Genomic DNA, 15112 nt, shown 5'->3' on the forward strand with positions numbered 1-15112 from the left:
AATATCGCATGTGTAGAATTCAGTGATCTTGTGCGCTGTCGAATACGATAATGTGTAAGAAATTAAAGGTTATGCCCCACACGCACAGATATCGATGCGCTCAGTAGATAGAAAAGAATAATTGTGTGGCTACGATTAGGTTAAGTTAGATTAGTTTCAGTAGTACTTAAGAAACATATTTTCAAATAAAAACCAGAATTAAATCTACACCCAAGCGAAGCTGTTGTATTCCGACATTTTTGATGATTGTAGCAAACATTTTTCAATGAAATTGTCTGAAAATCTAGGAAAGGAGTTCCTTATGAGTACTTTACCCCCTGGAAGAGTATTGTATATAGGTCCGCGATATTGTATATCCCCCATATAACGGTACCCCCCGATATTCGGTATTTTCATGATTTTAGCCACGTTTTCCACGGAATTGTCTGAAAATTCACACAAGGAGTTCTTTCTGAGTACTTTACCCCCTGGATAAGAGTTATTTATATAGATCCACGATATCGTGTAGCCCCCGTATAACTGTACCTCCCGACATTAGATATTTTGATGATTTTAGCCACATTTTTCAATGGAATTGTCTGAAAATTCACACAAGGAGTTACTTCCAAGCACTTTACTCCCTGGAAGGGAAATGTCTATATAGGCCCACATCTTCGTATAGCATCCATATAACGGTACCCACGATATTCGATATTTTGATGATTTAAGCGACATTATTCATTGGAGTTTTTTCAAATTTCGTATTTAGAGTTCGTAATGGGAACTACAGCCTATGCCAGAAAATTGTCTATGCAGGTCCAGGTCTTCGTATAGGCCCCATATATCAGTACCTTCCGATATTCGGTATTTTAATTATTTTAGCGACAATATTCACCGGAATTGTTTTAAACTTGGTATTTGAAGTTCGTAAAGGATACTACAGCCTAAGACAGAAAATTGTCTGTGCATCTCCACGTCTTCGTATAGCCCTCATATAACCGTACCTCCCGATATACAGTATTCATCGCAAATGTTTAAAATTTGGTATTTGAAGTTCGTAATGCATACTACAGTCTATGACAAAAAAATTGCGTATGCAGGTCCACGTCTTCGTATAGCCCCCATATAACGGCACCCCCCAAAATTTGGTATTATGACGATTTTAGCGGCATTATTCACCGGAGTTGTTTCAAATTTTGTTTTTGAAGTTCCTAATAGGTACTACAGCCTGCGACAGAAAATTGTCTATGCAGATCCAGGGGTTCGTATAGGCCCCATATAATGGTACCTCCCAATATTCGGTATTTTAATGGTTTTAGCGACATTATTCACCAGAGTGGTTTCAAATTTCGTATGTGAAGTTCGTAATAGGATCTACAGTCTACGACAGAAAATTGTCTATACAGGCCCACATCTTCGTATTGCCCCCATATAACGGAACCCCCCAAAATTTGGTATTCTGACGATTTTGGGTACAATATTCATCGAAATTGTTTCAAATTTGATATTTGAAGTTCCTAATAGGTACTACAGCCTGTGACAGAAAAATTTATATGAAGCTCCAGGTCATCTTATAGTTTCGATAACGGTACCTCCCTATGTTCGGTATTTTGATGATTTTAGCTACATTATTCACTGGATTTTTTTTGTAAGTTTCGTATTTGAATTCTGCAATATAACGGCTATATTCGGTATTTTTAAAATGTTAACAGAATTTTTAATGGATTTAATTTTTTTTTTTTGACAATTTCCTTTAAGGGTTTTTCTAGACACATGGGAGTGTTCAAAACTGATCTATATTAGTGAAAGACCCTATATAGTTCTTCTAGAGATAGTAAAAATTTCACTTAAGTTGAGGTCCTATTACAGGCCATTTTCTTTTGGGTCCCAACATTTTCCATGAACGATCTTTTGCACATCTCCTCTAAAACATTTACACGGTTTCCCATGACAAAAGTCGTGTTAGAATGGAAAATAATTTATCCCATAACTACTTTTGCCAACCGTGCCAACCAAAAATACATTAATGGAGAGTCTTCATTCTTTCTTTTTTTTCAGGGGATATGGTGTTCCTTTTTTGTTTACAATCAAATGCATCCTCCGTACACACACGTTGCACATTCGTCCATACACGTTACACAATATACAAGATTATGGGAGAGAGAGAGAGAAAGAGAAAAAAAACAGAAACAACATCAATAAATACGAGTACGGATGGATGGATGAATGAACGGTTGGTTGGATAGAGAGATAGATAAGTAAGTTATTTTATTTATTTTTTTTTTTTTTGTAAAAAAACAGAAGGTAGTACAACAACATATGTATGTAGGTGTATCAAGTCTCGTTCACGGAATCAACAACAACAACAGCAAGTCTAAAACACACTAAAAACTGCAACCAACTCTACCAATCATCAATCAATCAATCAATCAATACGAACGAATACGGATACGAGAATACGAATAAGAAAAAGTAAATTGTTGTGTGTTGTTGCATTGTTTTTGTTGTTGGATGTTGGTTTTGTGGATTGCGGATGGCGGAAGAGGAAGGAAATAGTAGTGGCATGTGGTGGGGTTTGAAGGGAGGGCAAATGTTATTTTTTCAGAATGGAATTGTCCTCTGTTTTTTTTTTTTTTATAATGGCCATAAATTACAGGTGTACGTGTATGGGTAAATGTGGTAGTTCTTGTTGTTGTTACTGTAACAGGAAGAGAGGAGTTCAGAGTTAAAATTGTCGGTGTAAATATCTGAGAGAATGTGGGTGTTTGTGTTTTTGTAGTGTGTGTGTGTGGTTTTCTTGGGAAGTTTGTTTCGTTTTTTTTTTTGTTGTTGGAAAAGTTCGTTTACCGCAAATCTTGGCGTTTCACTGGCCGGTGTCGGCAGAGCACCAATCACTAAATGGCCATTATCTAAACTATTCATTTCTTCTTCTTCATCATTGATATTCTCAATGCCGTTCAGGCCCAACAGGGCCCGAACTCTATCATGATTTTTTGTTTTGGCCGGCGACAGTTCGAAACTCAGCAACTGACGCTGGTGATTCAGTTGCTTTTGCAGATGACGCGTCATCGACAGTGTGCTGTCACAACTTCGACTACCCGGATCCGATCCGTTCTCGTCGAGGTTATCGCGCGAATTGGCACTGCAGCCAGCACCGGAGGTCTGGCGCGAAGTGGCCCTCGAGGCGAGACTTTGTTTTGATAAGGTTGACAAGTGACACGATATAAGCAATATGGCGGCCGATCTAGCCGCACCTGTGCGTGACGTGGAGACCAGTATGCCCTTGGAACCGGCCGTTGTTGATGTAACACCACCCGTGGACGAGCGACGATTGCCATAGGAACCGATTGAGCCGCCACTGGAGCGTATACTCGAACGTGATGATGGACGACCGGATTGCACTGTGTAATGACGTTGATGGTGGATACCTGGCGAACGTGAAGACACATCAGATTCACAAAACAACCAAGAGCAAATGTTTTTCGTTTGATTTAATGAAACGAACAAAAAAAGAGGTAATGGACATTAATGAGAGCTAATACTACAAACGAGAAGAAGGGAGAGAGAGAGCGAAAGAGAGTGGCTCCCTCAACGCCTCCACTCTCCTCTTCATTGTGAGATGCTTAAAAGGTGTTTGATTTGAGAAATTCCGGATCCGGGAATCTGTAAACATTACCTGTTTCACTTGAATACATTATAGGTGGCGGTAAATTGGCATCACCGAAATTCCGATGACGTGGATATTTAGTTTTACTAAACAGATGCAATACCATGCAGATTAGACCGGCTAGTACTCCAATGCCAACACAAACTCCTAGCAGTGTTGGCAGATCGGAATTTAATTCGTCTAGATCTGTAATCAAAAAAGAGGGGAAAGGGGGGTTATAAAGAGAAATAATGAATAGCTTTTTTTAGGGAAAAATTTTATCGAGAACGGCTAAGATAAAGGTCTCATATATATCCTTAATCCGATTTAAGGTCTATTGTGCAAATAATGACTAATATAAGCCCAAATGGAACGAGTTTCGGGATGTACGTTTCCATTTTGTGGAACTTGGATCCGATATTTTTAAATATAATCCTTCTGGAGGTGATATCCTACACTCTATAGCAATGTTATTTGGTATAAAATATTAATTTAATAAAAATCGATTCAGAATTGGATATGCCTCCCATATATTACTTCTCTCTGAAACCAAACTGATCTAAAGCCAAATGTGCGATAGGTGGTACCCAGCTAGCATTTGAAAGATTGTTTTTGAAAAAATCACTTTGGTGAGTCTTCTTCGAGTCGTTTTGGTGACTTGTATGATCGAAAAGCGATTCGAAAATGACTCTCTCTAATGAGTGAAAAGAGATCAATTTAATATACAACAACAAAATGTAGGGGAATCTCAAATCAATCATTGAGAGGTGCAAAATGTGACAATTTTTCCGTTATTTATTATCGTATTGCGATCATCTAGAGATTGAAAAATGATTAGTCTTGCAGCTGTTTGGAAAGTGATAAAAATTATGTATTTTTTGATCATATTTTGCACAGGTAAGTGCATAAATGTTGCTTGTTTTGTTATACAAGGGTCATTTTGTTTCTGGACTGACTATCAAAAAGTTGAATTACTGTTTATTTATAAAAAGTGCGTGAAGGCGTCAACAGCAAAAGTGTATAATATTGAAAAATAAAAAAAAATATATAAAAAAGTCTACGTTTATCTCTTTGTTTATTTATTAATATTTATAAAGAAAATGTCAGCAAGTTAAATTACAAAAATAGAAAAGACAAAAATAAAAACGATGTCAAAAAAGAAGCAGAAAATTTAATTTTGCAAAAAAGAAGTAAAACTAAATATGAGAAAAATGAAGAAAATGTCCAGAAACGTGAATTGGTCAAGCAAAATGAGACAGAAATTGAGTTCTAAGTATAGAAAATTGGGTATTTGATTGATTAATTCACTACTTTATAAACTATTAATACTTATATATTTTTTGATAATCTATTTCCAGAAAGAGTTTATTGCAAAAACCGAAAGGTTTTTTCAGATAAATTAGCCTGCCAATACAGCTGGAAGGGGACAGGCCAAATCTGAGTGCAGAAAAGTGTTATTTAGTTACAGTAATCAAAAGTTAGTTTGTCTTTTTAACACGTATATAAAGAATTAGTAAAATGGACAGACTTGTACATACAGTTTGTCAAATAATTCTTTGCAAAATTAAAAAAATTATTTTTTTTTCATATATAAAGTAAAAATTTATTAAGAAAACTATTTTTTTACATTTTTTTCTTTTACTATATATTAAATTTAATAGTAAATATTGATATTAATGAAAAAAAATTATACGTTTTTACATTAAATAAAAAAATAAAATACAAAAACAAAATAAAAGCGAATATTTCCTTGTCAATAAATTCTTTGCAAAACGAAAGCTCATAGTAGAATTACAACAGAAACTTTAAAATTTTTTTACTATGAAGGTTTATATTTGGTATGGTGTCCATTAGCATCCATGACTGCCTTTAGCCGACGCGGCATTGACTGTATTAGTCCATTTATATCGTAATATTCAGGAATTTTCTGTCATTCTTCTTGTATTGCTTTGACTAAAGCGTTTTTATTGGTAGGACCGCGTTTTGCAACCTTTTTCTCCAATAATGCCCACAAATTTTCTATGGGATTTAAGTCTGGACTTTGGGGTGGAGCGTCAATAACTTTGCTGCAATTATAAAGCAACCAGGTCCTGCAAAGTAACGATTTGTGTTTGGGGTCGTTGTCCTGATACAACTTATACTTAAGTTTATTTGGCTTTTGAGGATCAACAAACCCGAAACTTTTGGCACTCCTGGATAATTCATTTTTCAGAATGTCCAAATAATATTCTTTCGTCATAGTTTCGTTAAAAATAGGCAGCTCCCCAACGCCCTTTGAAGAAATACAACCCCACACCATTACAGAGAGCTTGCCAAACTTAACTGTTGGTATTATATTTTTTTGTTGAAGTGCAGAGTTTGGCTTTCTCCATATTTTACTGGGTCTGTCATGATGATATAACATGATTTTTGTCTCATCGCAAAAAATTACGTCGTTCCAGTACTCCTCAGCATTTGTAAAATTATTAATAGAAAATGTAAGCCGCTTCTCAATGTTAACAGCAGAAAGCAATGGCTTCTTTCTGGCTACATGAGACGAGTACTTGTGGATTTTTAAGACTTTTCTAACAGTCTCGTGGCTCACTTCCTTATGACACTCATTTTTTATGTCCAATGCCAACTGCCTCAGACTTGTTTGCGGATTTTCTTCTATTTTTTTTTTAAATTTTGGACTGATCGCGTCTGTTGAGTTTTGGTGGTCTTTCCTTAGAATTGTTAAGGTGCAGACGATTTTCTTTTTCTACACGATTAATTATATTATATATGGTCCTCAATTTAATATTAAACATTTCCGCCAACTCTTTTGCCGTTTTTCCCTTATAATAGTTGTAATAAACTAACTGAATTAAATTATCATCAACTCGTTTTCCAGGCATGGTTAAAATCGCAGTTTCTGTTTAAATGTGCACTTGTACAAATAATAAATCGTATTAAAATATTAGTGGAGAGCAAATTAAAGAAGCAGACCAATTTTTTTTTTCGAAAATGATGTACCGTTATTTAGTTTTGTTTTCCTTTTCGACCTATGTTTACATTTTGCAAAGATTTAATTGACAAGAGAATATTTGCTTTTGTTTTGTTTTTGTTATTTGTTGGTTTGTTTTATATAGAAATTTACATGTTTTTTTATTAATGTCAATAGTAACTGTCACCTTTAATATACAATAAAAGAAAAAGTGTAATAAAGTTCGTTTTTGTTTATACATTTTCAATTTAAATATCAAAAATTACGACTTTTTGCATTTTGCAAATAATTATTTGACAAACTGTATTTTATTTCAGATATGTGTCATTTTAAATACTCAATCAACGACAAGGATATGAACACAATCCTACAAAAATATTTTGTTCACGGTAGAGACCGCGTTACAAATAGAAAACGGCCCGATTGCAGTTCCTGATTTTTTTATTTTTTATTTTTTGATTTTTCATTTTCTTATTTAATTTTTTACTATATTTTTTACAATCGCATTTATTGATATTACAGTACAAATTATAATCATAAAAGCTGAATTATTTTTATTTTAAATAAATATTTATATGAACATATATAATTAAATTCTATTTTTTACGGTACATCCGAATATTTAGAAATCACGTACGTGATTCGTAGAATCGAAAAATGACTAGAATTTAAGACAAATGGGACTAATAAAAGACTCCTAAATGAATATACATATGAGTGATATATGACACTTAAAAGACTAAAAAATTACACACTTAAGACTCATAAATGATCAAAAAATGACTTTAAAAAAGACTCGAAAAAGATTCACAAATTAAGCGTTTTAGTGCAATAAACGTTTAGAAAACGACTCGAAAAAGAAATGGTCGAAAAACACTCTTAACTAATCTAGAGGAAGACTCATATGTGATTTATTTAGAAGAGTCGCGGGAGGTCACGTTTTTCTCCCGACAACTGAGTCTTTTATGATCAGAAAATGCGCTCATATTCCAGCTTTCTAATCGCGCAACGGGATCAAAAAAGACTCGAATATGATTAAAAATTTCAAAAAATGCTGACTGGGTATGATCTACTTCAAATCAATTCTTTTTTTACGGGAGCTCAACTAAATATGCAAAGTGGTGTAGGGTATCATATAGTCGGCTCCGCCCGACTTTTAACTTTTCCTCACTAGTTTTTATACCCTCCACCTTGGGAAGGAGGTTATATTAACTTTGTCATTCCGTTTGTAACATCCTTAAATACTCGTCGTAGACCCCATAACGATATCCGTCTGTTTGTAGAAATCACTATACAGCGCACATTATTTGACGTAGAGCGCCAAAATTTAGCAGAGAAATTTGCTTTGAGTCTAGGATGGTTGGTATTGAACATGAAATATATCGGTCCACGTTATGGTATAGCCCCCATATAAAGGTACCTCCCGATATTCGATATTTTGATTATTTTTGCCACATTTTTTCACTGATTTGTCTAAAAATTGGTATTTGTGGGTCATAATGGGTCCTAGTTCGTGTGGCGAAATATTGTATGTATAGGTCCACGGTTGTGGTATAATCCCCATATAACGGTACCTCCAGATATTCGGTGTTTTGATGGTTTTTGCCACATTTTTTCACTGATTTGTCTAAAAATTGGTACTTGTAGGTTATAATAGGTCCTAGTTCGTGTGGCGAAACATTGTATGTATAGGTCCACGTTTTTGTATAGCCCCATATAGCCGCATTTCCCAATATTAGGTATTTTTATGATTTTTGACACATTTTCCCATGAATATGTTTAAAAATTGGTATCTGTGGGTCATAAAGGGCTCTAATGTTTCACTTACCGTAAGATGGAGGGTATTAAAAGTTTGGTCCGGCCGAACTTAATATTTTTTTACTTGTTTTTTACAGAAATTATCCGAAAGGATCATATAACAACTTCTATGAGTATTGCATAACTCTTTACAACTTAAACTACTTCTAAGCCAACGCATAGCCCGCCCTTCTACGTCCCCCTTCTCCCATCATTTTTCATGCCCTACTTAAGACATAAATTAAATGGCTTTACTTGTTCAAACTTCTGTTTACGGGATAAAAAAAAACTTTTGTTAACCATCTTTCCTACTTTAAAGCCACCCAAACTTTTCCGATTGAGTAGAATAAATAACTCTCTGGCTCTACCCCGGTTGTTGTTATTTTTTTTTCTTCGTTGGAAAAATGAATATTAATGGTTTTGTTTCTCTTCTCTTGTTTCATCATCCTTTTTGCTTTGACAAACTTACTTACCTGGAGTACAGAAGACACGACGTGTTGGTTTATTTAAGCTCACCGAATGATAGCCTTTCACACACTGGCACATTGCATTGTGACGCACCTGAACACAAAGGGAGTTTTCATCGTTGAACTGGCATGTCTCGTCGTAGAAACACATTTCACCCAGTTTCTTGGCTGTCGGAGTGGAGGGGAGAGAGTCGCGTATTATGCAATTCACGAGAATGCCATTGTAATGAGAATAGAAATAGAGAGGGAGAGAGAGAGAGAGAAAAATGACAATGTTAGTAATTTATTAAGCTTTCTACTTTGTTGTTGTTGTTTTACTTACGTTTATCGCATCCCCTGGTCAAACCAATTTGTACGGGATAACCTCTTTCACAGCCGCATATTTGTGTCTCCTTATCACAGGTGACATGCAACAAAGTGGGCTCGCACGACATATTATTGCACGGAGCACCGATATATTTACCTTTGGCTGCAATTAAAGAGGAAAGTGGAAATCAGCGGAAATGAAAATAGGATTAGGTGGTGTAATTAGGTAGAAGTTTGAATAATTGATGATCTGCTCAAGAACTGCAAGAATTAACAAATTTTTACTGATTTTCCCTGTATATCGAAAAAAAAACAGTAAAGAAAGTCTTAAAGTCGGGCGGGACCCTACACCACTTTGCTAATTTAGTAGAGCTCCGCATAACAATTAAAAGTTTTTATGGGAGAATTCAATCATACACTCTATGATTATAATTATAATTTAAAGTTCAAAGTTCGGACTTGGGAGCTATATCCCAATCGGAACCGATCTCGATAAAATTTGGCAAAGATATTTCTGAGCTGTATTTTATATATTTCCCTGAATATCGTTGTTACGGAGTGCATATTACGGCTGTGGGTAACAAATATAACAAATCGGATGAACAGTATATATGGGAGCTATAGCTATATCTGAGCGGATCTTCACCACATTTGACATACTAGCTTCTAGGCTCAATTCGGTTCTAAGTGCCAAATTTCATCCAATTTGGGCAAATATTAGACGTTTGGTGCACAATCAAAGGTAAATCGGACGAAGTTATATATGGGAGCTATATCCAAATCTGAACCGATCTCGATAGTAAATGTATTTCTGAGCTGTATTTGATATATTTCCCCAAATATTGTTGTTACAGAGTGTATATTACGGCTGCGGATGACAAAAATAACAAATCGGGTGAACAATATATATGGGAGGTATAGCTATATCTGAACCGATTTTGATCAAATTTGGCATACTTATTTTCAGGTCCAATCTGATCGTACGTGCAAAATTCCATACTATTCGGGCTGATATTACACGTTTGGTGCACAATAAAAGGCAAATCGGACGAATATATATATGGGAGCTATATCTAAATTTTGACCGATTATCTCCAATTTCAATAGGGTTCGTCATTGGGTCAAACAAATAATTTGTGCAAAATTTCATCTGGATCGGGCAATAAATGCGAACTGTACTTTGTTTACAAAAATACATACAAGACAGACAGACGGACGGACGGGCATGCAGGTCATCAAAGGAACTATGGGTCTATCTCGTTTCCTTTTGCCTGTTACAAACAAATGCACAAAGACATAATACCCTGACCACCGTGTGATGTAGGGTACAAAAAATATAAATCGGAGCCGAGTCCCACAAAATGAAAATGTACGTCCTGAAATTCACTCCGTTTGGGCTGATATTAGCCATTATTTGCAGAATAAACCTGAAATCGGATTAAGGATATATATGGGAACTATATCCAAATCTTAGCCGTTCTCGATTTGGCAAAGGTATTTCCGAGCCCTATAAAATATTTGGTACCAAATATCATTTGAGGAAGTAGTTTGTAGTCTCACGAACTTATCCACCAAAGAAGCCAAAATTAACACTGATGAAGGTTAGAAGGGCACGAGCTCGGGGGAGTTGTTTTGGGCATCCTAGATCATCCTTGAATATCATGACGACTTCCTTGAAGTCCTTCGACATGCTTTGTAAGTCTTGTATGACTTTCCATAATCCTGAACATCCGTGTAATCTGCTTGAGTACTTATTAAGGTCTCGTGTAACCGTATATATGAAAATCGACGTACCTTGCGTGGCTACTTATAAAGGTCTCTTGCAACCGTAGCTTTGCGGAAATGGGTATCCTAAGGGATTCTACAGTTCAGAGCATTATATATCGATATATTCACAAAACTTGAATCCAAAATAAGGGCAGAAAAGATTCAAATAGAATATTTAATGAATGTAAGGAGCCCAATGTTCTGAAAAAAATTAGGGAGTTAGTTTTTAGATCGTGAGTGTAATAGTTAACTCTCTTTTAGTTCTGATATTATTCTATGAGCGCCAATTTATTTTTTTAATATCTCATTTGTTTAGAAATTATATCCAGCTAAACATTAGAATGGGTGGTGGTTGAAATAAGCTGTGAACCACTGTAGATATTTTATCCAAGGGTCTACCCTCAATCCCGTTGGCTGTCCGGGTCTGGTTATTTGATTCACAGTTACCCAAAATATCTGTTGAGCTTCCCCCTTCTTGCAATCTGTGGACCCATCCGATAGGAATCAGCTATAATCCACGACTGTGCCTTAACCTTAATTTATTATAGTGATCGTCAGCAAGATGATTATCGTCGAAGCGATGGATACCAATGCGGCTATTGCCAATGAACCAACAACCATCGAATCAATTGTAGACCAGCCGGGTAATTCTGAAATAGACTCAATCTATGTTATGGAACGTCCCAGTTCAACGAGACTTAAAGTTGATGGAAGATGTGAATGAATGTAAATGCCGAGTCCTGCAATATCAAGTGCTAGAACTCATGTCCGAATTGGTGGCTGCTGAGGATGGAGCGCATGCAGTAAGTACTCAAGCAAATCACACCTCAAATTCTTTGAACGACATGTAAAACTACTTTCTGGATATTTCACTTATTCGGAGGAGGCCCATAGAGTAGCTGAAACAGAACGTGATGAGATCGCTGCGAAAATATCAGAACACGCAACATAGTTGAAGACTCTATTACCGAAGTTGAAGTACTTGGGGAAGGAACAAAATCAAGTCCCGAATACTTGAAAGTATAGCTTTCAAACACTGAAGCGTCGAAGTGGAAAGGAAAACAAGATGTCCTATCCACGTGGAAACGGAACACGACGGAATTCAAAGATGAAGTGTACGCCAGTGAGATAAAGATGAAAAAGGATGGCCATCTACGACAACTTAATAAAAATATGATGAAGGAAGCTCATGTTGGCAGGAAGGTGAAGATGTTAAGGGGAGGTCGTACTAGAAAAATGGAGGCTGGAGTGACAGGAAATTATGTACAATTGCACGACTGGAATGGAAAGCTGTGTAAGGTGTGTATGATGACGCTGCCAGGGAAAGATGACATCATTACCAGAGTGGTGGTTAAAATAAGCTGTGAGCCACTGTAGGTATATAGTCCAAGGCTCTTCCCTTAAACCCGCTGGCTGTCCGCGTTTGGTTATTTTATTCACAGTTACCCAAAATGTCTGTTTAGCTTCCCACTTCCTGCAATATCTGGACCCATCCGATAGCAATCAGCTACGATCGCCGAAATCTTCTCCTAGTCGAGACCGTGGAACCGACTATACCTCAACCGAATTTTACCATAGAGGTTGTCAGCGAGATGACAATTCGGAGCAATGGTTACAAGTGCGGCTATTGCCAATGACCCAACAACCATCGAACCTATTGTCAACCAGTTGGCTAATCCTGTAAACGACTCTATCCACTGTTGAGATCATCTCTTCCGAATATTATCAGAACATAAAGAAAAGGTTAGGTTAGGTTAAAGGACGCACGGTTACCGTTTGGTAACCGCTCTACCGGGAGACCTACTGGTCCAATGTGTTCATCCTAAAAAGATTAGTAAAAGAAAGGAATGGGTGATGGAAGAGGGTGAAGATAGAAGATAGAACTATAGAATATGATCTACGGCTAAAGAATGTGTCGTATCGTCTTTAGCCGCTTGAATCTTCTGACTAATTGAAGAATTACTGTAGGGTCAGTGCTACAAAAAGAAGACAGATCATGTGACACTAGGTCCCCCACTAACCTGTATCTCACTTTAAAGAGTGCTGGGCAATGACAGAGCAAGTGTTCGACCTTCTCAATTTTTCTTCTTCATCTTGAGAGATCCTACAGTAGTCAATGTCATCGCTAGCACATTTCGAGGTCATTGCCCTTACCTTACAGTGACCTGTGATGATATCCAGCACAAGTTTTAAATCAGGTTTCGACAATGACAGTAGCGATTTTGTTCTCTTCTCCGAGAGTATGGGCCAGATTCTTTTGGAAGTGGTACAACCCATTTCATCCAGCCATCCTTTTTGGATTCTCTAAGAGTTGTGTCTGTGAATAACATGCAGGAAGTGGCACAGTGGTGGTTTAACCGAGTTATCTACATCAATGGCAGTTGATTCGGATCCTAGCCTGGCCAATTCGTCTGCAGTCTCGTTGCCTGGAATATTATAATGATCAGGAACCCGACAGAGCTTGATGGACAACCCAGTGTTTTCCAAGGTTCTTCTGTAGTTTAAAACAACCCTGGACTTAATGGTATAGGAATTTAAGGTGCTGCCTGACTAACCTTAGTATTCCTTGTGACCAGCAGGTCTGTGGCTTTTTTGACCGCAAAAATTTCCGCCTAGAATACGCTCCAGTCGTTTCCAAGCTTGTTGGATTCACGAACATTAAGGGTATCACAGAAGACACCAGCTCCCGTTCCACATTCCATGTTTGAACTGTCCGTATAAACAGCTATGCCGCAGAAAGGTGGGTTGTTATAGGCCCAGGCGTCCCTGTTAGGTATGTGTATGTCAGGTGGGTCAGAGCTTAACCGTGGTGAAATATAGTCACTTGTATTGCCGTCCACTCCCACATTCCTTACACGTCTTAGAATCGTCGAAATCGTCGTATATGGTCACCGGATCGCTAACCTCAGTATTCCTCGTGAATAGAAGGTCTGTGGCTTTTTTGACCGCAAAAATTTCCAGCTGAAATACGCTACAGTCGTTTCCAAGCTTGTAGGATTCACGAACATTAAGGGTATCACAGAAGACACCAGCTCCCGTTCCACATTCCATCTTTGAAATGTCCGTATAAACAGCTATGCCGCGGAAAGGTGGATTGTTATGCGTCCAGGCGTCCCTGTTAGGTATGTGTATGTCAGGTGGGTCAAAGTTCAACCGTGGTGAAATATAGTCACTTGTATTGGCTTCCACTCCCACATTCCTTACACGTCTTAGAATCGCAGAATGTCCAAAGGATCGTCTGCGCCATTCGTTTAGTTCTCTGAGTAGAAGAGCATACCTGATTGCCTGTTCCTCTACCTGTATGCTCAGTGAACTTAGGGTGTCCAGTGCTGCTTGGGGTGTTCTCCTGAAGGCATCCGTTATTAGTAAGGATGCTGCTCTCTGAACTTTGTCAATGTTTCGGAGGTAAATTGGCTTTGTTACATAAATCTGCGGATGTTTGTACCGCAACTTCTCATGCGGCATTGTTCTCCAAATTTTCCTTTTCCTACAAAACTTTTCATCCAAATTTCTCTTCCATTGACACACATACGAGACAATACGTGAGAGCGGAACTATGTTGCCATAAACCTATCAGCCTCTCTCTCCCTATCCCACACATAGCCAATAAATGCTTGACATATTGGTTAAGTTCGGAGCATTTGACACAGAAATGCATTTTTCAGTGACGAAAATGTCGTCTTTTTGGTTTGGAAACTTTTTTCATTATCTATGTTGTTTGAGAATTCGGAGCATGAAATCAGAACTATTAGAAACTAGAAAATGATATATCCTGTCATGGGAGAGAAACCTGATCTAATTTCAAGAGATATACCACCAACCATTCCAAACCAAACCAATGGAGAACAAGAAAAACCTATATATCTATTAAGCCTTGTTGTTGTAATAATACTTGACCTTTTCAAAACAAAAGAAACGTTCATACATGTATGATGGGCAACCAAGAGAGAGAGAGATTTATGTGTGTGCCTGTGTGTACATGTACCGTTGGTGTACCCTAAGTGCCGTCGAAATGTTTTAGGTATGGAAAATGTTCAATGGTTTTTTGTTGTTGTTGTTGCTGCTGCTGTTGTTATTCTTTGAACTTTTATTGTTTGCATAACGTTTATCACAGTTTTATGAATTGTGGTGTGATGTGGTGTGATTGTGTGCACGACGTGTGTGTGTTCCCAAAATGTGCAGCAT

The 15112-nt window shown here is 37.1% G+C and overlaps 1 protein-coding gene across 6 annotated transcripts in view; it reads right to left on the reverse strand.

Annotated features, from left to right (window-relative positions):
* The window catches only part of LOC101890770 (uncharacterized), a 135181-nt gene that overhangs the window by 11699 nt on the left and 108370 nt on the right, over positions 1-15112 (reverse strand). For 3 of the 6 annotated variants that reach the window (XM_059129142.1, XM_059129141.1, XM_005183230.4), the window contains 4 exons: positions 9177-9323; positions 8861-9022; positions 3656-3832; positions 3234-3407 (listed from right to left, as the gene is read on the reverse strand). In XM_059129142.1, coding sequence (XP_058985125.1) covers positions 3234-3407; positions 3656-3832; positions 8861-9022; positions 9177-9323 — 660 coding nt within the window. Of the gene's footprint in view, positions 1-2826; positions 3408-3655; positions 3833-8860; positions 9023-9176; positions 9324-15112 lie in introns of all 6 variants that reach the window. The other 3 variants (XM_059129143.1, XM_059129144.1, XM_059129145.1) reach the window with 3 other exon arrangements.

Source organism: Musca domestica, unplaced genomic scaffold (genome assembly GCF_030504385.1).
Source record: "Musca domestica strain aabys unplaced genomic scaffold, Musca_domestica.polishedcontigs.V.1.1 6, whole genome shotgun sequence".
Classification (NCBI taxonomy): domain Eukaryota; kingdom Metazoa; phylum Arthropoda; class Insecta; order Diptera; family Muscidae; genus Musca; species Musca domestica.